At 41.8% G+C, this 25,216-nt stretch overlaps 1 protein-coding gene across 2 annotated transcripts in view; it reads left to right on the top strand.

The window, feature by feature from the left end:
* Positions 1 to 25,216, top strand: part of LOC143930218 (uncharacterized) — an 82,842-nt gene that overhangs the window by 51,139 nt on the left and 6,487 nt on the right. For both annotated transcript variants that reach the window (XM_077454292.1, XM_077454291.1), the window contains exons 3-6: positions 5,052 to 5,213; positions 6,920 to 7,106; positions 15,343 to 15,497; positions 19,568 to 19,683. In XM_077454292.1, the coding sequence (XP_077310418.1) occupies positions 5,052 to 5,213; positions 6,920 to 7,106; positions 15,343 to 15,497; positions 19,568 to 19,683 (620 nt within the window). The remainder of the gene's footprint in view (positions 1 to 5,051; positions 5,214 to 6,919; positions 7,107 to 15,342; positions 15,498 to 19,567; positions 19,684 to 25,216) is intronic.

Raw genomic sequence — 25,216 nt, 5'->3', positions numbered from 1 at the left:
AAATCCTGATATTTACAGAGCAAGGGGACAGTCTGCACATGCTCAGTTTGGTGTGTATTGCTAGAGAGTTTTGTTTGTTTCCTTGGGACAGTGCATATGATCAGCACAGGGCCAATCAGCATTGTCCAGACAAAGAGTCAGGGGTCCTGCATCCTGATAGGACAATCGTGGGAGAATGAAAACTCCTTCTACAAGCTTTAACCAGACACTGACAAGACTGCTCTAATTGCTGATGAAAAAAGGTATTTAGCTGTTTATATTTACTAAAATAATTGCATTTCCATGTTCTACGTACTGTGGGAGACCAGATATAGTAAATGCAGTGTCCTGGGTTTTAGTAACACTTTAATATGGCCCAAGGATAGTGGCTTGCAGATCCTATAAAATCTTTTATTTTGGCAATGAATTGATGCCCATTAAATGTTACCAGTCCACAATGATATGAAACCTTAATTTGATATCAGACAGTAGGTTAGCAGCATTGTCTGGTTTGGGCACTGATGTTTTTGTTTTATAGAATGTGGTGCCTTCAGAGCTGGAGAACTGGTAATACTGGGTTTGATCACTAGCTGCCTCTACATTACACAGTAAACAGGATAGGAATTAAATTGATTGGTTTAAAAATTTTGATGCAATGTGCTGCAAAATGCAGTATTTTTACAACAAAACTCCAGGCACAGAGATTTAGGTAAGTTTTCTTTTTTTAAATAGTAAAGGTTATTGAACATTTTCAGTACAGGAATTGGCCAGTCAAAGTATACACAATCACTGGGAAGATACTTCAACAACCAAGTTAATAGGATGTGTGGGGTCCGAAGGGTACCCATGCTGTATATTGATTCTTTGAGTCATAGGATAAATCTGTGTATGAGTATGGGGATAAATATTCAAATATCCTGTGTAATAGGGTCTAGTGAGGAGCTGAATGGAAAAGAGAAACAGAGCAGAGAGAAGATTTGTAGACAGATGGAGCAGAAGAGGATAAACAAGGGTAGGGAAGGGAGTAGGGTAGACACTGAGAGGGATGGACCCCAAGTTCAGTCCATATGATATTTGTCAATAGACCTTTGGAGTGGTCAGTCCTCATATCGATCCAAGTAGATACATATTGGTCAAACTTTCAGATTTTTTTTATTTTTTGCATAGTAAAACTTCACCACATTCACTAAACTCTGGGGCATATTCCCTTACAAAGTGGATAGGCTATTATATTCAGAGTGGCCTTAAAATGTCGTGGGAGCTAGTATAAAGAAACTTATTGATTTTAAAGTACAGTGCCGTGAACTCGCAGTGTATTACACCTGAGCATAAGTAACATTCATTTACACTTCAGAACTTCTCATCTCAAAATCTCTATGCCTGGAGTTGGACCTTAAACAAAGCACTATGGGATAGTGAACATAGATTTGGTTTACGCTAAGGACATTGGTTGAATAGGGTAATTCAAGACAAGGGTTTGCTTAGCATTCATTCCTACAAAGTTCACAATGCACTGGAACTAATCAATTTGCAAGGTGGTTGAAGTGTTGGTCTTCTCCTCCATAGAAAGATAATGCCTGCTGGGAGCTGCAGCACATCTAAGTGCTTAAGTGCTGCATTATATTGGGGAACTGCTAAACAATTATTCCCCATTTAGAAGGATTTCTACTTTTATGTTGAAAGCTAAAAAACACTTTAATATTATATCTAACAAGGTAAAAACAATAAAGCTATTCTTCTATTCTTAGTTCTTTTTCCATATTGCTACCATTCAAACCATGCTGCCTGATATATATAAAAATAAAAAGTGATTGAAAATGTTAAGGAAGTCCCAAACAGTGAAACATGTGACTTATGTAATATCTATTGAAGATTCTGATGGTTCCTTCAGTGAAGGTCGAACCAGCAACCACAGGTTCAGTGAAAATCTTATGTAGAGTCTTCCAATATCTATTGAAGATTCTGATGGTACCTTCAATGAAGGACGAACCAGCAACCACAGGTTCAATGAAAATCTTGTGACTTTATAATATGAATACAGTCAATCCACCACCACGCAAAGTGCACGCTTACCAGCTGCACAAGTTTAAGCACTTGTGGCTAATACCCAGCCAGGACCTTTTCCTTCAAATGCGTGTTTCTTCACTAATCTGACATTGTGCCCCAGCACGACGTCTGATTAGTGATGAAATGCATCGGGAGGAACGACGTGCTGATGTCACCATGTTATACCATGGCAGTTTTCCCTGCTCATTCTTTTTGAGCTGCCATCGCCTCATCGCTACTTGAACCACGCATGGGCCCATAGGCTGTACCACCAATTACCATCAATTACGTTCCTGACCAAAACGGCTTATTATGTCATCTGACCAGACCAAACATCTGCAGTCTTAGGAGAAAAAGGCCCTGGCCAGGTATTAGCCCCAAGTGCTTAAACTTGTGCAGCTGGTAAGCGTGTACTTTGCGTGGTGATGGATTCACTGTGTTCTTATTATAAAGTCACAAGATTTTCTCTGAACCTGTGGTGGCTGGTTCGTCCTTCATTGAAGGAACCATCAGAATCTTCAATAGATATTGGAAGACTCTACATAAGTTGTTTCACTGTTTGGGACTTCTTTAACATTTTCAATCACTTCTTGTTTTTCCTTTTTTTGTTTCGTGTTCACTTAATTAGTTAATATGTCACTTTAAGAGCACAGCTTACTTTTTATCCATTGTTGTTTTGTGTGTGTTTCACTTTGAGTTGCAGCCACAATTGTTAGGTTTGTTTCCAGCGCGATTTTCTTTATATATATATATATATATATATATATATATATATATATATATATATAGGCCTAACCAAAGCCATACTACATCGAAAATCAGCATCTACATAAAGTGTACCTATCATTGCATGTCCTATATAGACGCATTAATACTATAAAAGGGTGACCTCTGTAAACCCTGTGAAAAACCCTATTGTCCAGAGCTTGCCAATTATGGAAGAAAATATTTCCACCTCGCAACATATTTAGAACATTATTTTATACATTCTAAATAATCCAGAACGGAACTTGTGTAACTTCACCCAGGTGAAGAATTTGTGTAAATCCTGTGCAGTCATCGGGTGCCCTGGGTGATATTGTTGCTGAACATTTGATCTTCTCCCTGGTCCACTCATAATGGACAGAACGGAAAGTCATTGGTTTGGCATTTCCCTAATACTGTGCTTGTTATGGGAAAGCTTTGAGTTCACTTCCTGCTTTTGTAGAAGGAGATGAAGAGTGTAAAGAGAATGAGCAAAGCTTGTTTCCACAAATCAGCCTGGTTATTTTTATAAAGTGATGACATTGGCAGCAAGGAAAGAACTAGTATGCCTTTTGTAGAAAAAAAAAGCTGTGTAATTTCTGGTGTAGGGTGTGGAGCTCTGCAGAAATGCTATGCATTCTATAAGAACAATAAAAACAAAGCACATTACCAAAGTGTTGTAATAGGTTCTTTGGTAAAAAGCATTATTTAAAATTGCACGCACAAATTTCCTGTGGTGGACAAACGTGGAAACTAGCACATTGCGAACCTCAATACATCTCTAAAGTGTTACTAAAGCCAGGACCCTGCATTCACTATATCTGGTCTCCCACAGTACACAGAACATGGAATGCTATAGTTTTAGTAAATATAAACTGCTAAATACCTTTTCTCATCAGCAGTTCTCCCCTGATTGTCCTATGAGGCTGCAGGACCCCTTACCCTCTGTCTGGACATTGTTGATTGGCCCTGTGCTTATCACATGCACTCTCCCAAGACAAAAAAAACCTCTAGTAATACACATCAAACCAAGCATGTGCAGCTTGCCCCCAAGGGTCTGTTCAATCATGACTCATGAGATGGTTTGGGGAGTGTAGGGGAGGATCAAATAAAACAGGGTCAAGCAGCCTTTTTACACAATGTGGAGGATTAAGCCGTTGAGGTTCCACAGTGAGTATAACAAGCATGCTTTACTGCATATACTGATTTTACTGTTGTGGCTTTAGTAACACTTAAAGGTGATTCTCTTTACAGAGATATCAATCAATACATAACAAAAATGATTGTCTGCCCTTGAACTTGTCTGATTGGCCAGTGGTATCCACAAGCCATACAGAAACCTTTATTATTGGTTTTGCACAGAGCAGCCCAGATCCTCCTCTACTCAAGGTCCCTCTTTGCTTCTCCTGACCCCTCCCTCCTGACGAGTACCCCCATAGACCAGCAGCTTGCTGTGGGGGTACCCGAACCAAGCTGCAGCCCTGTGTGCCCATTCAGACAAACAGCTGCTGTTCGGCCCCGCCCCCTCTCCCCTGATTGGCTAATTGACTTTGATTGACAGCCGTGGAAGCCAATGGCACTGCAGCTGTGCTGCAGCCAATCAGGAGTAGATTCTAGGATGCTCAAGATGAATCGTGGACATCACTGGACAGGAAAGGCTCTCAGGGTAAGTGTTGGGGGGGTACTGATGGGGCCTGCTACACACAGAATATTTTTTATCTCAATGTGTAGAATGCATTAAGATAAAAAAAGTTTGCCTTTACAATTCCTTTAATGCATCTACTTGACTGGCAGAGTTAATTCCTGTTGACAGATTCACTTAAAGTAGGATAAACCAGTTACCCACATCCCAGGTTATCTCTATTGCTGGGAACATTTCCATAGAAATGATGGACTTAGACTACAGATAAAATGACTAGGCATTCCCTAGCAATATCCTCCTAGCTGGAAATTGCAGTGTGTAGGTCAAAGGTGACAACAAGTAGTGTGTTTGACCCTTCAACGCAAAGGTGAACCTCGCCTATTTCAAGCACTCTATCATTAGATCGGCTGTGCCATGCATCATTACACATCTTTTGTTGATGTAACCTTGTAACACGTTTTATCTGGTTAAATGCTGTGATCCTTCCTTTTAACTTTCAGAAACACCTCTTTGTCATTTTCAGTAGTGTGCTAAAGGCTTTTTTTTTTTTTTAACAAAGAGAAAAATAGATTTTCTTCTAAATAGGATTTTTGTAGTTTTTTTTTTGGGAGAATTTAATCAAATATTACTTTTTATACAGGTAAACCAGGGAGCCTCAAAGGCACTCGGCTCAGGACTTGGATACTTGGAGCATATTTGCCAGCTTATAGAAAAAATTGGCCAGCTTCAGGAGCATAATTTAAAGCTGCAAAAACAAATCTTTGTGTTGCAAAAGGAAGATAGAATGAAACAAATGAAAGAGGTAAGAGAACCATGAATACCAAGTTCACTATGAAAGTTAATTACGAAATTGAAAGTGTCAGGCTCTCCAGTGCACTGTCCTATTATGTTTTATTGTTAGCTTAATATTTACTTAGCCAGCAAATGAAAAATAGTTATTTAGCAATAATTAAGAATACATTTGTTGGATTAACCAAAGGGAACCTGCCACAAAGCAAAATATCTGTATGAGAAGTCTAGCAGAGATTTCAGATAAGTGACGACATGCACAGTAAAGCTGAATACAGCAGATTTCCCTTGACTAGCCTAGAAATTCAGTCCAGAAGGCGCAAAGTGGCAAAAATCATTTTAGGGGAGGATTGGGAACCTTTGGCCTGGATGCCACACAATGACCAACCAGCTCTTTAGTGGTAGGGACAGATTTTTGTGGGCTAAAGAAAGTAGACAATGCAGGAAGTGTCCTTGTGCTGCGGTGGTTGGGAGGTCTTGCGAAAAGGGGGGTGTTCTTAAAGGGTTTATTTCACCAAACGTTTTCACCTCTTCCAGCATCAGCTTTCTTTGAAGCTACCGGAATGTAGTCATTTGATATCTTAGAGCCACAAAAAAAAAAAATGGTGCTAGAAGTCTTCCATATGTCAGGTCCTGTGATCACAAGTTTGAAAGGGGAGCAGGTAGCTATAAAACTACCATGTGTTTGTCACTGACTGCAGATCCCACAGTGACTGAGATCTGAATAATATCTCTTTTCCTACCCAATGAATACTAATAGTACTGGCCTGTGGGGCAAAAGCCCCCTGTTAACCCAAGCCCCCCATTAAGGTTTTTTACACAAATACTTTTCTTTGTGACAGATTACTTTTCAGCAGCAATTATCAATACATTTCATTTTAAGCACCGTGTAACATATTTCAAGCTTTAAGTAGGTTGGTTCAGGATAAGCAACACTTTTTAATCCCTTTTGTCCTCATAATGTGTTTAACCCCCTTAGAAATTGAAAAGCATCTTGTCATATGCTATATAAATAAATAAATAAATAAATAATAATATATATATATATATATATGGGTTATGCCCAGTGTAGGCATGGCTGCTGTGAACTTCAGTAACTGTTTACTGTAGGTAAGAACATAGTAGTAGGTAGTAATCAGTTATATAACTTCAAGCATTTATGTTCACCATCCTTGACTGGCTGAAAAGCCGTGCTGGAACAATGCCATTTTTCCCGGTACTGCAGGTAGTTAGTATTACGCAGGGTCGGAATGGATAGGGGGTATGTACAGCAATGCAGGAAACCTTAATTTATTAGCAATGTTCCTGGGGGGCAATTACACCAGTGGCCTTGAAAGCATTTGCCCCCATACACTGCCAACCTTCCTATTTACCTGCCACTGTGGAAAGCCTAGAATGCGTGTATCTATTATTTATCACATTAAATGCTTAGATTACTGGCAGGAGGTAAAGAGCAGATTGCCTAGAATCCAGATAACCTTCCACATAAACATACCTCAGCTTCATAAATGTATGGTAACATATACACACTGTCAAATCATCAATCAAGGTTGCCTGCCTTCCCAGAAGAGAATAAAGAAATTGGTGATGTAGAAGATCGAGGAATTCCATTAGAAGGGGCTTAGTTTAGGAATGCTAGCAATGTGAGCATGATATCATAACCCTGACTGGAAGAACTGAGATGTAACAGCTCACATGCCTCCTCTCTCCTTGGTGTAGGAGTACTTTGGACAGCACTGCTCCTGTGGAGCAGCGAATATTTTGCTCAGCCCGTACCAGGAGACTAAGAAGCATTTTCCTATGAGGAGGAACCGGCCGCATAGTATGTTTGTACAAAGTGGAAACCAATCTGACCTCTCCATGATCCCAGAAATTGGCATTAACTATGAAAAGTTTGGCTACAAAGGTTGGTTTCTTATCAGTTTGTCTTCTTTCACACACCCTGATAGATTGCAACTGAACAATAGAAAAAAAGATGAGACTCTTTTACTGTGTTACAGTCCACAAATGCTGGCTGCTTCATTTATACTCTGTAGTTTTCGCTATATTTTGTTTAAGATGATTCGCACACCATTTATATGCACAATATAAGCCTGCGTATCCTTTAACTAGTTCTGTAAAGCTAGCTATACATACATACATACATAAATATTTCTTCCGGGGTAAAAGTACACTTAGATATACCTGAGGCATTTAAAAATGATGTAACAACCTGGAAATTTCTAATAAAGTCACTGCTGAGTTTCTGGGCTTCGGAATTAATTGTGTTGGTTGTTAAATTTAAAGCAGCCCATAGATGACTAGATTTTCTTTCCTTCCACCACGGATGGAAGGAAAGAAAATCGCAAGAAAATCACTTGATTCCTCCATCGTCACAGTTTGTGTTGATGGGGAAATGCCTACCACAGCGCTTTTGTGTTCTGCTGGCAAGGGGTGCGGGGAGCATTCCGGGCCAGCAGATCACGATTACTGCTAGCGTGTTTAGCCGTAATCGAATGTAAAAAAATGTGACCGGCTGTTTGTACCTAAGTGCAATCAGCCTGCCCATACACTAATAGAATCTCAGCCGGTCCCTGCTGAATTTGGCCAAATTTTGTTCCACGCATGGCTGTCTTTACTTTCCGCTATACAGATACTTTTCCTGGTATACCTAATCATTGTTTTATTATATAATCCATAATCGGAGAAGAAAATTCAAGTTAAAAGAATGTAGTCACACAGGTTACCATTGCTGAGTTCTCTTGGTAATGCTAGTTGCCTGTGCCTGGTTTAATATTTTGAATCACTAACATTGAACAAGTAGACCGATAAAGACTACTTACAACTTTTTTGGTCTGCATACTAGACATGTGCAGAGTAAAATATTTCGTTTCGGAATTTCGTTTTCGTCTGAAAACTTAATTTATTTAGTTACTCCCGAAATTCGTTTTTATTTATTTCATTTTTCGTTCAAAAATTGCATTCGTCCGAAAATCCACATGAATTACGGTCGAATCTGTCTTTGAAGGCTTATGGTGTCTGTCGAATGTATAAAGAAGATTCGACGGAGCTAGTATATAGCATACTTTAGAACCCTATTAAAGTCTATGGGACTCCAACGTTCAAAATCTAAAGTGCTCATTTTAAAGGCTAATTTGCAAGTTACTGTCCTAAAAAGTGTTTGGGGACCCGGGTCCTGCCCCAGGGGACATGGATCAATGCAAAAAAAAGTTTTAAAAACGGCCGTTTTTTCGGGAGCAGTGATTTTAATAATGATTAAAGTGAAACAATAAAAGTGTAATATTCCTTTAAATTTCGTAGGGGGGGGGTTGTCTATAGTATGCCTGTGAAGGGGCGCATGTTTCCCGTGCTTAGAATTGTCCCTGCACAAAGTGTCATTTATGCAGGAAAAAAAGTCCTTTAAAATCACTCGCAGCTATTATGAATTGTCGGCTCCCGTAATACAGAGAACACTCATTGAAAGTCATTGATAAAAAAATAAATAAATAAATAAAAAAAAAAGCGTGGGGGTCCCCCAAATTCAATTACCAGGCCCTTCAGGTCTGGTATGGATATTAAGGGGAACCCTGCCTCAAATTTAAGAAAAAATTTGACGTGGGGTTCCCCCTAAATATCCATAACCAGACCCTTCAGGTCTGGTATGGATATTAAGGGGAACCCCGCGTCAAATTTTAAAAAAAATTGACGTGGGGTTCCCCCTAAAAATCCATACCAGACCCTTTATCCGAGCACGCAACCTGGCAGGCCGCAGGAAAAGAGGGGGGGACGAGAGAGCGGCCCCCCCTCCCTCCTGAACCGTACCAGGCCACATGCCCTCAACATTGGGAGGATGCTTTGGGGGTCTGTGACCCCTCAAAGCACCTTGTCCCCATGTTGATGAGGACAAGGGCCTCATCCCCACAACCCTGGCCGGTGGTTGTGGAGGTCTGCGGGCGGGGGGCTTATCAGAATCTGGAAGCCCCCTTTAATAAGGGGACCCCCAGATCCCGGCCCCCCCCCTGTTTGAAATGGTAAGGGGGTACAAAAGTACCCCTACCATTTCACAAAGAAAGTGTAAAAAATGTTTAAATAAAACAAACACACTTTTGAAAAATTCCTTTATTAAAAAAAAAAAAAAAAAAAAAAAAAAGATTCCAGCGGCGGTAATCCACTCTTGCTATCCATCGACGGACGGTCATCTCTCCAGCGATGTCTAATATCATCCAGCGCAGCGCAGCATCCTTCTTCTGTCTCCGTGGAGGAGACACTACAGACATTCCGGCGGCTGACGTCTCTGATGTAACGGAAACCTGCCTGTGTTACATCAGAGGGGTGCGGGTCACCCCTACGTCACAGGGAACCCCGGGTTTCCCCTTGCGTCAGAGGGGGGCGGGGTCAGGTGACGGGTGGCCCCGCCCTCCGTATATAACAAACGTCAGCCGCCGGAATGTCTGTAGTGTCTCCTCCACGGAGACAGAAGAAGGATGCTGCGCTGCGCTGGATGATATTAGACATCGCTGGAGAGATGACCGTCCGTCGATGGATAGCAAGAGTGGATTACCGCCGCTGGAATCTTTTTTTTATTTTTTTATTTTTAATAAAGGAATTTTTCAAAAGTGTGTTTGTTTTATTTAAACATTTTTTACACTTTCTTTGTGAAATGGTAGGGGTACTTTTGTACCCCCTTACCATTTCAAACAGGGGGGGGGCCGGGATCTGGGGGTCCCCTTATTAAAGGGGGCTTCCAGATTCTGATAAGCCCCCCGCCCGCAGAGGCCCTTGTCCTCATCAACATGGGGACAAGGTGCTTTGAGGGGTCACAGACCCCCAAAGCATCCTCCCAATGTTGAGGGCATGTGGCCTGGTACGGTTCAGGAGGGAGGGGGGGCCGCTCTCTCGTCCCCCCCCTCTTTTCCTGCGGCCTGCCAGGTTGCGTGCTCGGATAAAGGGTCTGGTATGGATTTTTAGGGGGAACCCCACGTCAATTTTTTTTTGAATTTGACGCGGGATTCCCCTTAATATCCATACCAGACCTGAAGGGTCTGGTTATGGATATTTAGGGGGAACCCCACGTCAAATTTTTTCTTAAATTTGAGGCAGGGTTCCCCTTAATATCCATACCAGACCTGAAGGGCCTGGTAATTGAATTTGGGGGACCCCCACGCTTTTTTTTTTTTATTTATTTATTTATTTTTTTATCAATGACTTTCAATGAGTGTTCTCTGTATTACGGGAGCCGACAATTCATTATAGCTGCGAGTGATTTTAAAGGACTTTTTTTCCTGCATAAATGACACTTTGTGCAGGGACAATTCTAAGCACGGGAAACATGCGCCCCTTCACAGGCATACTATAGACAACCCCCCCCTACGAAATTTAAAGGAATATTACACTTTTATTGTTTCACTTTAATCATTATTAAAATCACTGCTCCCGAAAAAACGGCCGTTTTTAAAACTTTTTTTTGCATTGATACATGTCCCCTGGGGCAGGACCTGGGTCCCCAAACACTTTTTAGGACAGTATCTTGCAGAATCTTTTCTCTCTGTCAAATCTTTTTTCTCTGTCGAATATTTTCTCTATATAATCTTGGACTAATAGAGGTAAGGTTAGGCACATTCGAACATAGGTTCTATAGACACAGATTGTTGTCAGAGTCATGTCGAATCTCCTATTCTATATCGAACTGTTGTAACAATGAAAACGAAAATAAAGCATTTATTTATGTCGGATCTTTCGTTTTTCGGATTTTGTGCTTTCGTTATCGTTTGTCAAAACGAAAACGAAAATAGCTGAAATTCGGACGAAAATGCTTTCGGACGAAAACGAATGCACATGTCTACTGCATACTTGAGTCAGAAATCATTAAAGCTAGCGGGTTAGTATCACAACCAGGCAACTAGCATTTTCCGTAGAAGATTAGCAATTGTATGCCCAATATACCATAAACATTAATGTTACATTTATTAAACCATTTAGCATTTTTGAACACATTTATTGTTGATGTGCTGGTATACTTTTAGTATCTCTCCCAGAGAGTGCTTAAAGTGGTACTAAAAATAACAAACAATGTATACTTAACTGCTCTGTGTAATGGTCTGTGCATCCTCCCCCACTGGTGCACCTGGCTCTTTCCCACCACTGAATGCCCCTATAGTAAGCCGTTTGCTATGGGGGCACTCATGCATGCTAGTTCCCGAGCCCTGCTCTGTGTCTCTATAAGACCTCCTCACTGGCCAGTAGCTCCTGCTGCTGTGTCTCAGCCAATAAGGATACAGAGAGCCTGGACAGCAGCTCTCATGCGCATTGCTGGATCGAGATCGGGCTCAGGCGAGTATTTAGGGGGAGCAGCAGGAGAAGCTGCATGCTGAAGGTTTTTTACCATTATGCATAAAATGCATGACGGTAAAAAACCTTCAGCCTTTACAACCACTTTAATGTCCTTATGTTCAGACATTGAGTGGCCAGCAATGATCTAACTTATGCTCATGCTCCCTTACTGGCAACCCTACAGATGCTGGGGGTGTACTCTGGGCATATATCACAGGCAGTGTACACAAGGAAAACATTTGCTAGACAGAAGACACATACAATGTTTCTTCTGCTTAGAAACATGGAGTTCTACCTTTGCTGTTAGGTTCAAGACACCCCAACTATATGTTTGTTATGTGTTCCCATTCACACAGCATAATGTGTAGCATACTTACAAATACTGTATATGTTTTTTTTTTTTTTTGGGGGGGGGGGGGGGGCTTGTGTTTTTTTATGTTTCTTACCTTTCTAGTTGTTTCTTTTGAGCAAGTTCATACATACTTCCATTGCTTAGAATAGTTGGCAATGTTAAAATAAATGAGTATGTTTTGTGCATCAACATACAGTGTACTACCCAGTCCTTGAGATTGTTAACCCTTTGTTAGGACAGACAGTTCTGCACATTTACACAATGTGGTTTATTTTATTTACTAAAGCTGGAAAGTGCAAAATCAGGCTCACTTCTGCATAGAAACCAATGAGCTTCCAGGTTTTATTACCAAATTACCAATTGAACAAGCTGGGGTTAGAAGCTCATTGAGGGGCATGGCCTGGTCATGGCTGAATAGAGACGTGCTTTCCTTGAGCTCCTGGCTATCTCCCGACTACCCCGTCTATACCAACAGGATACAACACAGCATGCACTCCTCAAAGAAGAGGACAACCAAGAGGAACAATAAGCATCCAAAACCCACTCCTCCAACTGCGCCATCGAGCGAAATTAGGAGATTGATTCAGCTCTCCCAAGTGAACTTGCCGGACCCTAAAATGGCGGACGCACGTGCAGGCTTAGAGACCCAAATGATGGAGAGTACACCTACCCTCGCTATAGAGCCGGAGATACCGGAGTCAATTCTAGCTGCACCATCAAGCTCTCATCCTATCCCTGACAGCTCACCACAACCCTCATCTCTCATGTGCCGAGCGGACCTCGAGTTGTGCGCCCTGCTCCGAGCACTCCCCACAAAGGCGGACATCGTTACCTTAATTGGCACTGTGGAAGCAGTGCACAGGAAGGAGATCGCGGAGGTGAGAGCGGAGATAAAGGGACTGACGTCCAGGCTGACGAACGGAGAATCCTCTGTGAACTCCCTAGAAAAACTGATACCAGTACTAGAAGAACTACAAGAGTCTCACATGGAAGCCCTGGTGGAGCAACAATTACACCAAGAAGATATGGAGGACCGAAGCCAGAGGAATAACCTCCGGCTCTGAGGTCTACCAGAGGCCACCGGAGCTATGGATCTGGCTGCAACGGCACTTGCCATCTTCCGCAGCATTGACGGAGTGGAACTACCCACGCATGTGAGGATTGACCGCATACATAGAACGCTGGGTCCCAAGCCGGCAGACCCAGCGAGACCCAGAGACATGATTTGTAAACTCCATCACTACACACAGAAGGGACACATTATCAGGAAAGCCTGGGAGGCAGGAGAATTGGAGTTTGATGGAGTTCCCATTAGAATACTCCCGGATCTCTCCCGCGCCACACTGCACCGGCGGGCTCTACTGAAACCATTACTGGACCTCTCCAGACGTCATGATGTTACATACAGATGGGGATACCCGCTTTCGGTGACTTTCCAGAAGAACCAAGGATCCTTCACCCTCCGGTCACCAGCATCTCTGCCTGCCCTATTTGGATTCCTTGGTACGCAGCCGATCGAGGTACCCAACTGGCTAGCTCTCCTTCCTCGTTCCCCCAACCGCCAGCACCCGCCGGCACAGAGAAGGGGAGACCCCCCGCCCGGGCAACATAGAGGCCGCCGCTGACCGAGAGCACCATCCTTGGAAGCAAACTGAGAGCTGTGACACCTTTCAGATGTGAGTACGCTCCCCTTAAAGCCTGGAAATTGAGGCTGTTAGGTGTGTAAGATTGGTTGTCCCCGCCACCTCCCTGACCTTCCCCGTAGCGGAAATGTACAGACTACAGTATTGTCAGCAGCTCGGAATCAACTTGCAGGAACACCTGCCGCCTGTGCCGGAGGAGACCCCTCCCCCCCATGCCTAAGCCATGCACTGGAGAGGGCTGTGACCATGTTAATCTGCACAGGAGGGCGAAACCCATACACACTTTTGTTCCCAACAAGGCGGTGGCCACTGATGAGACCCGCCCACTTGCCGCCCACCCACCGTGCAGCACAGCTTGGTCTGAGTTTTTACTCCCCTGCATTCCCGCTGTTCACACCGGAACTCTTACAGGGAATCCCCCGGTGCAATTGTTACTACCGAACACGAGGGGAGCTCTATGGGGAGCCCTGGCCTCCCCCTACACACACAACTCTAGGCGTAAGATAAGCAAAATAAAATGAGAGGAGGAACACAAGACCAGACACTAGACTTATCCTTGTTGCCTACCGGGAGTTGTGGGCGTGGGGAGCGGCTACTCTGGTGTCTGGGAGGGGTGCCGGCTGTGCTCACTGAAGGGGCCGAGTATCTTCCCCTCGGAGGGGGACTGTGGTAAATGTGGGGTAAATGTGTAATATAACAGAAGGCAAGTTGATTCACAGTTACTCTGTGCACCAGATGTTATTGAGGCTAAAGTATTAAACAGTGAATAACATAGTGGCGATGTTGACTCTGCGCTACAATGTAGCCTGGATCTAAGTGAATGTCATTGACATCAACTGCCCGGGGCAAATAGCTAAGTGGCCGAAACATGAACCAAGAGGGGAGGGGAGAGGGAAACGGGGTATTACACAAGATAAGGGGAGAGTGAGATTATAGCTTGTGTAATTCTCATCCCCTGTGCATTATATGCTGATACCGCAAGTTAAAGCGGAACTTGGGCTCTCAGCCCAAAGTATATTGCTTTTCCTGATCTCTCTTTTTTCTACTTTCCTACCTTCTTTCTAACCCTTACTAACCTCTTAAACTTCTCTATCCCTACTCAACCCCGCCAACCGCACCCCCCCGGAAAATGACAATGGATAACATTAGAGTGATGTCTTTTAATGTTAAGGGGCTAAACGTGCCTGAGAAAAGACACATGCTCCTACACAAACTGAAAAAATCTCAGATAGACATCGCCTTCATTCAAGAGACGCACTTCAAAACCGACAGAAGCTCATTGGTTTCTATGCAGCAGTGAGCCTGATTTTGCACTTTCCAGCTTTAGTAAATAAACCCCATTGCATACTTAAAAGTGGGGTATGCCTGTACTATGTGAATGGGAACACATAACAAATATAAGGTGGGTGTTATCCTGATTTGGCTGAAAAATTTGAAATACAAGATCAGTTCTATTTTAATGCACAACTAAAGGAGGCTGGCGGTTGTCCCTATACCGAAGCCAGGCAGTGGTTTCCTTTTGCTCAAGTGCCTGTCTGGCTCTAACTCCACTAAGTATCCGGCCTCTACAGTTTAACATTCAGACTAGAATATACCATTCTGAAAGGACCAGCACCAACATTTTATTATTTATTCATTTTAAATATAAAGTGCCCACTTTGCAGGTGTATACAGTACATGGAACAGAGATGTAATACAAGCATATGCTAATTTTTGTAGATCAGTAAAAAGGTGAGATTTTGTTTGGTTACTGAACCTACAGCTGTATGTGTAGACCATGATATACGTAAAAATTACAACATTATATTGTACCATTGTAACTCTGTGTACTGTTGTAGGAAACAACGTCCAGTTAGATGGTTGGAGAAGTCCTAACATACTGGGAGTCAGGAAGCCTTTCACTAAACTAAAATGTGACGACAAAGAAAGTAAGCTGGGCTGGGACAGAAATTTCAATGAAGCTTTTGCACCACTGGAACAAGATATGAAAAAGGTAAATCATTTTTTAAAACATATTTTATGGTGTTGCCTTACAAATTCTACTGTATGTCCCAGTTAATGGAGAAACAAACTTGATTGTGGATCCCTAATAAGATTCCCCGGAGATATACCTAAACTGTACATCCTTCATTTCTGAATAGCACTCTCATGGATAATGTCTACAATATACACTCACAGGTCCAGGCTATGCCTGTATCTGGAGAGGCCAAGGAGACCATTCATTTTAACAAAAATCTTCTCATAAGACTATATGTGCATCTTACTACATTTACATATTTCAGGCATGTTATTTACCTTGAGCCATGATTAAGTCCTGATGGCTGAACACATTTTTAATTTTTGACTACTATAATTTATGTTTTATCCGACTTTCATGGCACCAGCCTTTCTCCCTTTTTTGCATGGATTACATGGAGGTTTGCAGAGACTTCCCAAGTTGAGTGTTGTGTTCTTGAGGCTCACCAGGCATTGCACGGGAGGTAGTGGCTCAGATGCACCTGTTACTATTTACCTGTGAATGCCTCCCTTGTGTGGACATTCCAATCCCCTGAGATTGCTGCTGGGTGTTGATATCTTTTATGTGTTGTCAGCATCCCCATCAGACTCAAAACTGTCAATCAAGTGACACTCTATAGCATGCTGTTCAACTTCTCCACCTACTGATATTTAAAAGGTTACGTAGACAGGTGAGAGGAGGGACATAGGAGCTAGGCCAGCACATTGCAAGTTAACAAAAAAAAATTATTATGGTAAAGAAAAACACTGTAAATATATATACATATATATATACATATATATATACCTGTAAATCCAAAACTGGTTCAGAGGCACTCACGGGTCTTGCAGATGAGGAAGATCAAACACAGCAGTGTTTTTATTGTCAATGTTTCGATGAAGCTCAGTCCATCTTTCTTGTCTTGTCAAAGATGAGCTTCATCGAAAAGCTGATGATAAAAACATTGCTGTGTTTGATCTTCCTAATCTGCAAGATATGTGAGTGCCTCTAAACCAGTTTTGGATTAATATGGATTAATATGGATTTCTTTGCGGGTGAGCACCTGGACATTTACTTCAAACATAGAGTGCCCTGGCTACCCTTGGAATTGTTCAATATATATATATATATATATATATATATATATATATAAACTTATTTAAACTTTGATATCTTGCAATCTTAAATACTAATCTTCCAAGGCTGGCCATAGACACTCAAGTCTCTCAGAATAGTGAGTGGTGACAAATCTGTCTCAAAGTGCTGACTTGATGGGATCAACACTTCAACACTAATCTTCTTCTCTTGTGTGTGAAATCATGCATTTCTGATGCGTTCTGGTGATCATTAGTGCTCTGATGATAGCCCCTACTTGGTCCAGTTATCAAAAGCAATGCTTGAAATTGGTGCATTACTTTAGAATAAACCCAAGTAAACCCTAACACACTTATTTGTTCTAACATCTTCAAAGGAAAATAAAATGATACTAAATGATGCATTTAGAACCGGATGACATCTGGAACTGGAACTGTATTTTTAGATAAAACAACACACAGCTGGATAAATAGTCTTTGAAGTGACTTTCTCAAATGGGTCTAATAATATTCTGGAACTGGGATGTGTATGCAGCTGATGTTCTGAATTTTTCCTTTAAAAAGCTTTTATGATGTTTTAATCATCACACTTCAAGATCCGTAGTACATGATTATCAGATATTCTCAATTCTCATTGATTAAGGCCTTGCATCTGGTTTTAACCTGCTGTCCTAAAAGACATTTAAAAAACAAAAAATCTAAATATCGGTAGAAAGGTTACTTTTTCAATTAGGATCTGTCCACACAAGTCTACATGCAGCAGCTACAGAACGAAAAATTGGAGTGTGACAAAAGTCACCCAAGAAATCCAAACTCCCTGATTCTTATAACATCTGCTGACTGTAATTTTGGGTAGTAATACACAGATCCCTCATCAGTTTCAACTAAGGTGATAGATCTGTCCACTCTTATAACAATTATCCTTATCTCCTGACTCACGCCATTTTTCCATCTGCTTTTTCCTGACTCACGCCATTTTTCCATCTGCTTTTTATTTATACTTTTTTTTCTTGGTAACTTTCCCTGATCAGTTGGAATGGCATGTTGGAAAATCTCTATGACAAAAACGTCAGGCTTTTGTCACACCCCACCACTCTTTGCTCAGCTACTGCATAATTTCATAATTTAATAACTCAGACTCAATTTATCAAAAACTGTTTAAACTAGCAAGTTGCCTGTAGCAACCCCTGCGTTTTTATTTGTATTTTTTTTAAGGGCTGGAATCTAAAGAAACGCACTTTCCTTTTAGATTTGATGCACAAAGCGCACAGAGTCTATCACGATATAGAGAAGTATAGGCAATATCCAGTAAAGTCAGTGGAAAACAAGAGGATGAAGTTACTAAAACAGAATATAATTGTATAATATAAATTTATCAACTGCAAAAATACAAAACACAATAGATTTTCACTTTTCTTTAATTTGGCAACATCATTATAGCCACCATGTCTTTGACATTTTTGGTTTTCAAATGTTTTACTTAAAATAGGCACACATCCTATACCTGATCAGTAGCATGTTTTAAACCAGTGTAGTGGTGGACAATAGAAACTGTAAGCTCATCATGAATTTTCTTGTACTCATTGCAAGTCCCTCTCGGGGGATAGCAGGCAGTCTGTAGTATGGTTAATCCATCACCTGGATTGATTCTCCAGTAGAAGAACAGTGACTTTTGCTTGCATATAAAGTTTATGCATAGCAAAGTCTTAGCAGCAGCCATTAGGTATGCATGCATATCTGAAGGGTCAACCCGCCTAAAAGTGATATTTTAGGTGCAGGTGGTGTCGGGTGTTCTGAAGCAGATCCTGGTTCTTTTTGTTGTTTTTAAGGGGTAAATTCACATTTTTCCAGAAAATAGCCAATGCAGTCAACGAGCCCAGGTAGATGTGTTCATTCAATTTTTTTTTTTCATACCTGTAGACCATTTAGGCCTCCTTGGAAGTCTGGTCAAAAAAATCTTCCATTAAGGAAGATTGCTTTGCAGGAGCAAAAACCAACAGTTTTCATGTCCTAAAGGTAACAAGGTATGACACGGGGATTCCAAGAGGTTACAAATGGCCTGCAGGTATGGAATGTTAAGTGTTCACATCCATCTCTTGTACCTCCTATTACATTCTCTATAATATAAAATACATATAAAATCCAGAAGAAAATGGAAACCCCTTAAAACTGGCACAGTAGGTATGCAGACTCAGGAACTCAAGCCCAGATCTCACCAGTGAAACCCCCAAGAGTTCTAATAAACTGTCATGTTTTTAATTTACCCAGCACCTACCAAAATCTCAAATATCACTTTAAGTGGGTGATCCTATGACACTAACATCAATACAAAGGAAGCTCATGGGATGTCAGTCACAGTAATATAAAATATGTACAAAATCCAGTAGAAAATGATAACCCCTCAGAACTTGCACAGCAGGTTGCAGACCCAAGATCTCAAGCCCATATCTGACCAGTAGAACCCCAAGAGATATAAGAAATTTTCTATATTTTTAACTCCCCTTACATATACAAAAAATTAAATATTAGTTTGAGTGGGTGATTCTTTAATACATTATACTAACATTAATGAAAGGGAAGTACAAGGGTTGTCAACCATGGCTTCTGACTAAAGGAATGTGTCTTTTTCCCTATTGCAAGTTTAGACATTCCTCCGTTATGTCACAACATGCCTAAACCTGCAGTATTTGCCTTTCAACTCAGCTTGAATTCTCTGGCAGGATTAGCCTGTTTGCCTTGAATAAGTGTTATAGTGGTCAGGTCTGAACTAAAGGCAGAACATCCTGCAACACTGCACCATGTGAAACCAAATATAATTATGTGTAGCGTAAAAGATGTAATACTGTTGTACTATGTAAACCCCAAAGTCATTATGTCAAATGCAGTGTATTGTGATACATACAACAATATAGATACAAACTATGAGGCTTAAGTGGTGAGGATGTTGGAGTAACTTCTGTTTTTAATTGTTAGCTGGATCTCCATCCATGGGGACGTGTCCGAGATCTTCTTAAGAAGACTAAAAAGAATCAGAATAAATTAGGATTATCCTCAGCGTCATTGAAGAGATCCTGTCCTCAGCTCTACAGGTAACCTGAAATATTACCATCATTTCAAAATCATGACCTCTTGTCCACATTTCCATATCTGCGCTGCCCTTTTCTACCATCATGTCTAAGCCAAGCATTTTTGTTAATGCACTCCCTGGCTAAGCATTTTGCCTAAAGACTGGAAGATTATGCCTGCAAATTTAACCATCCTATGAAGCTTAAGTTCCACTGAAAGCAAACCTGTAGCCAGTAAGATAACTTAAAGACGAATGCACAGTTGGGTATTTATGTATAATATACATTCCATAAAAAACAGCACATATCAGACCTCGACAACTGTGCCCCGGTGCTGTCATATTGGATGTGGAGAGTGCCCAAGGAGTAAGAGCTGAATCAGATAACATCATATTAGAAAAACAATTTACCTAAAATTAGAGGTGCTGATTCTTTGCAGGACAGTATGGGTTGTCACAAGTGAAGCATTGTTTGAAAGCTATTTTCATGTGCATTGTGGAAATAAAGCAATTTTACTTATCAGTACTTGGCCATTAAGGTTCCAGATCAGCTCCTGATATTTGAAAGAAGGCTCATACTTGCTTCTGTATTTTTCATTTACTTTACTACAAAGGGAGGAAGGGAGGAGCAATTCCTCTGTTTATTGATATAGTCACTTAATCATCACGCAAGTTTTAGTAGTTTTTTTTGTTGTGCAATATCTCTTGTATATTTTATGTGAAGGTAACCTGTATTAGGATTGTAAGGACATGAAACATTTCAGATGCAATTTGAAGCTTAGACATGAGATGGCAGTTGCTTGTTTTCTCCTGCTGGATGGGGCGAATATTCTGAGCTGGAGGGAGAACCCCAACACCACTGGAAGAAGAGGGAATAGTTAATTAGGCAGGTTTTGCATGAAATAAGCAATGATGGTACCTCTCATTTCCTCCTCTCTACATTGACATAAACCTTTTGTACAAGTCCAGTCTTTATGCTTGTAGACCTGCCAGGTGATGATGGTGTCTGAGGGTAGTCAACTTGTATATGCTCTTTTATAATATCATCAAAGTATATCTAAACATTTTCTTTATCTCCAGCTCATATACCCCCATTCAGCCAGTTGCTTAAAAGAAAACTAGTCACCTGTTCCACTAAAGAATAAATGATCCATTATGTGACTCTGTGACAGGGTGGTCAAATCCATTGCAGTTTTGCATAGAGGATGCCAGAAACAAAGAATTAGAGCTTGGAGATTGATATTTTTGTCACTTTTTGCCAACCATTTTTTTTTGTATGAAAGAAACGTCCAATTTACATTCCCTTTTTTTTTAATAGAACTTATTGCTTTAAACAATTAAAATGTGCAATCTTACTAAACAGAGAATTTCTTAAACACCATCCACAATTTATTTTGCCTAAACTTTGAAGGGTGTGATGTTATATTCCAAACATCATTTAACGGACATACAGTAAATAGTGAGGAAAGTATAAATGACATTTTGTACATTGTGAGTGAGGAAATAGTCAAACACATCCATAATGTCACATTTACAGCTGGAAGAAACATCTGAATTTCCTTCCATTGTTCTGTGTTAAAGAAATCCCAGACAGAAGCATGTCCAGTGCATTTCCTTATGTTTTTGTTTAAACATGCCTTTTTAAGACCTTAGCTGTTCTTTTGACCCCACTTAGTTAACTCACACTTGACAGAAAAGGACTTTTATATCTCTGCCTCATAATGTTTTATTGCTTTACCTTCAGCTGCAGAAAATTGTTTCCTTGCTGGCATGCTTATAAAAGAAATATCGTGTATTGATTTCATTATCTTATCTGTCTTTGATGGAATCTTATCCAAGCAATAGCTACTAGAATCCAACTTAAAGCTGAACTCCAGGCAGATATTAAAGACACAAATTAATGTAGTTCGGTGGGTTTTAGTTCTTCATTAACCACTTGAGATCCGCGCTATAGCCAAATGACGGCTACAGCGCGGATCTCCTTTTCCGGGACGACATCAATAGACGTAGTCCCGTGTACGAGCGGCCTGCGCGCCCCCTGAGGGGCGCGCGCGGCGCGCTCTGTGATCGGCGAGCCCATGAGACTCGCCTGATCACCGATCCATGCAAGGGGTCGATCCCGACCCCTTATCACGTGATCAGCTGTCAGCCAATGACAGTTGATCATGTGATATAACGGAGCCGGTAATCGGCTATTATTCCTCCTCGCGCTGACAGCGCGAGGAGAAAAAAAAAAGCCGATCACCGGCGGCCGTGATCAGGACATCAGTCCCGATCACAGCCAGCCCTGCTAATGCCTACCTGCCCCCTGCCAGTGCCCACCTGCCCCCTGCAGTGCCACATGTACTAAAAGTAAGTGCCCCCCGTCAGTGCCACCCAGCAGTGCCCATAGTGCCACCCAGCAGTGCCCACAGTGCCACCCAGCAGTGCCACCCACAGTGCCACCCAGCAGTGCCCACAATCTGCCTCAAAGGTGCTGCACCCCAGTGCCACATATCCGTGCCCATCAGTGTCATCTACCAGTGCCCAGCAGTGCCGCCCATCAGTGCCCAGCAGTGCCACCTATCAGAGCCACCTATCAGTGCCCATCAGTCCCATCTATCAGTGGTACCTATCAGTGCCCATCCGTTCCACCCATCCGTGCCATCTTATCTGTGCCCATCAGTGCCGCCTTATCTGTGCCCATCAGTGCCGCCTTATCTGTGCCTATTAGTGCCGCCTTAACTATGCCTATCAGTGCCCACCAGTGCAGCCTATCAGTGCCCACCAATGCAGCCTATCAGTGCCCACCAATGCAGCCCATCAGTGCCCACCAGTGCAGCCTATCAGTGCCGCCTAATCAGCGCACTTCAATGAAGGAGAAAAATGACCCGTTTGCAAAATTTTATAACAAACTATTAAAACATTAATTTTTTTTTTTTGCATCTTTTTTTGTTTGTTTAGCAAAAAATAAAACTCCGAGCTGTAACTAAATACCACCAAAAGAAAGCTCTATTTGTGGGAAAAAAAATGATAAAAATTTCATTTGGGTACAGTGTTGTATGCCCGCGCAATTGTCATTCAAAGTGTATCAGCGCTGAAAGCTGAAAATTGGTCTGGGACTGAGGGGGGTTTAAGTGCCCAGTAAGCAAGTGGTTAAATATATTTGTAATGCAAGCACTGTAGATACTTGAATTTGACTTTCCGCTTGCAGTCTTCTATACAGCAGGGCTCAGAGAGGGTGAAGCAGCACAAGAAGCCAGTCAGTTGTTGTACAGTGCTCATGTTCTAACAAGGACCATGATGATAGGAGAAGAGCAGAGATGAGCTCTTCAGTGTGCTGCTTCTGATTTTACTAGCCAGTCACAATTTATGGAAGGGATAAAACATGTATTCCTTGAAGCTGAGGAAATAATGTTTAGCCCTACAGCTTTAGTGACCTAACTTACCTGTAATTAAAGAGGAACTGCAGTCTGCTCACATAATTTGTAATAAAAACATCTTTGCCATTCTGAAGTTTCCCTCCATATTATTTTATATATACTGTGATTCTGTACTTGCCAAATATGCTGCAGAAATCTCCCTCCACTGAGTCTGGCTGCAATCATTTTAACTGTTGGCAGCTGAAGCTGCTGCCTGTTCACTTACTGGATTTACACAGAGGCACAGGAGGCACACCTCCAGCTCTGCAGTTCTCATTGGCCCTTTTATGGTTCATCCTCCCTCCCTTCCTGGCAAACGCTCACAAGAGGGAGAGAAAGAGCTGTGCATGATGTCATAAGCCTAGGCTTTTTACCAGACAAAAAACAGAAAGTGGGCTGTATAAGGTATTTACTGTCAGAAAAAAAAATGTTTGAAGATTTAATAGACAGAAAGATAAAAAAAATGACTGAAATTCCGCTTTAAGCATGTCCCATGTTGGATCTGGGATAAATCTTCACTGCAGGGATGCCGGGCCTCTTCCTTCCTCTGAATTTCCAGCACTGTAATGGTTAGTAGCTTTGTGTCTCCAGGCTGAATTCAATAGAAAAAGTTCCCAACAGGCACCTGCTACCTCTACCCCTACTCCATTGTGTAAAGTTCTTTTCATTGTTTTCGAGACAGGTGACATTTTTCATTGCATGTTACATGCAATGAAATAACTTTTGTCAATGGGGAAGGGGGTGGATTCCTGTCAGGATCTTTCTCAATTGAATTCAGCTCGCAGATCCAAAGCTATTAACCCTCGCAGTGCCGGAAGTTCACAGCCAGGAGGGGAACCGGCATCCCTGCAGTGAGGATTTCTCCAGGATCTATCTGCCTACACAATGTGGCCCATACCTAATTGCAAGGAAGTTAGGTCACTAAAGCTGTAGGATTAAAAATCCTTTTAGTAAAACTTCAGATTTAACCACTGCCCACCCAGCCACTGCATATGTACGGCCGGGTGGGTGCTCTCTCCTGAGTGGACGTTCAGGAATGTCCCTCAGAAGGAGGGGGATCGCTTGCGCGTGGGCCCATGCAGTGGCACAATCCCGATGCGCTCGTGTCACCTAGACACAACGCATCTCAGATCGGCAGGAGGGCTCTGTGATTGGCCCTCTTGATCACATGACCAATCACAGCCGTCATGTGATGTAAACAAAGAGCCGGTTTCTAGGCGATTGGCTCTCCTCTCCTCACACATTAGTTGTCTGTTAGGAGAGGAGAATGGATCATTGCAGCTGGCTGGTGATCAGTGTATATGAGCTGTTTTTTACAGTTTTTTACACACTGATCATCAGCATAGTTACACACAGTGTAAAACACATGTCCCCAAAACACATGTCCCCCACAATACATGTCCCCAAAACACATGTCCGCAACATATGTCCCAGTAAAATCACATGTCCCAATGATTATCTGCACACATATGTCTGTGATCCCCTGCGCACATCTGTACATGATCATTTGTGTACATCTGTCCGTGATCACACAAACCAATTATTATACACTTAACAGGATTTTTATTACCAAAGACATGTAGCAGAATACATTTTGGCTTACATTTATGAAAAATTAGATTTTATTGGATTTCATCTAAAATAGGGCGGCACAGTGGTGTAGTGGTTAGCACTGTCACCTAGCAGTAAAAAGATTTGCTGGTTCAGATCCCAACCACTACACTACCTGCCTGGAGTTTGCATGTTCTCCCTGTGCCTGCGTGGGTTTCCTCCGGGTACTCCGGTTTCCTCCCACACTCCAAAGACATGCAGGTAGGTTAATTGGCTGCTGTCCAAAATTGGCCCTAGTATATGAATGGGGGCCTTAGATTGTGGGCTCCTTGAGAGTAGGGACTGATGTGAGTGAAATACAGACAGAAATACAAATCCTTTGCCAGGTAAAACAGCCGGGCTGATATGTATTTCATATATTTATTTAGTTGTTTGTCTGGAATTCAGCATTAAAGAAAACTCCAAATCTTCATAACTCCGGTATGCAATCAACTGATAGCAAGCCTCTGTGCAGTCCACTCATAAGACCTGTGATCAGTTTCGCTATATCTAAATATGTTCCTGACATATAAAGTCTTCCGTATTTTGTTTCCTAGAAAATTTTGA

This window comes from Lithobates pipiens, unplaced genomic scaffold, assembly GCF_037356315.1.
Source record: "Lithobates pipiens isolate NorthernLeopardFrog02 unplaced genomic scaffold, aLitPip1_a1.2 Scaffold_25, whole genome shotgun sequence".
NCBI classification, from domain to species: domain Eukaryota; kingdom Metazoa; phylum Chordata; class Amphibia; order Anura; family Ranidae; genus Lithobates; species Lithobates pipiens.
Note: the sequence above shows the minus strand (reverse complement) of the source record. Positions and strands in the feature narration are given on the sequence as shown.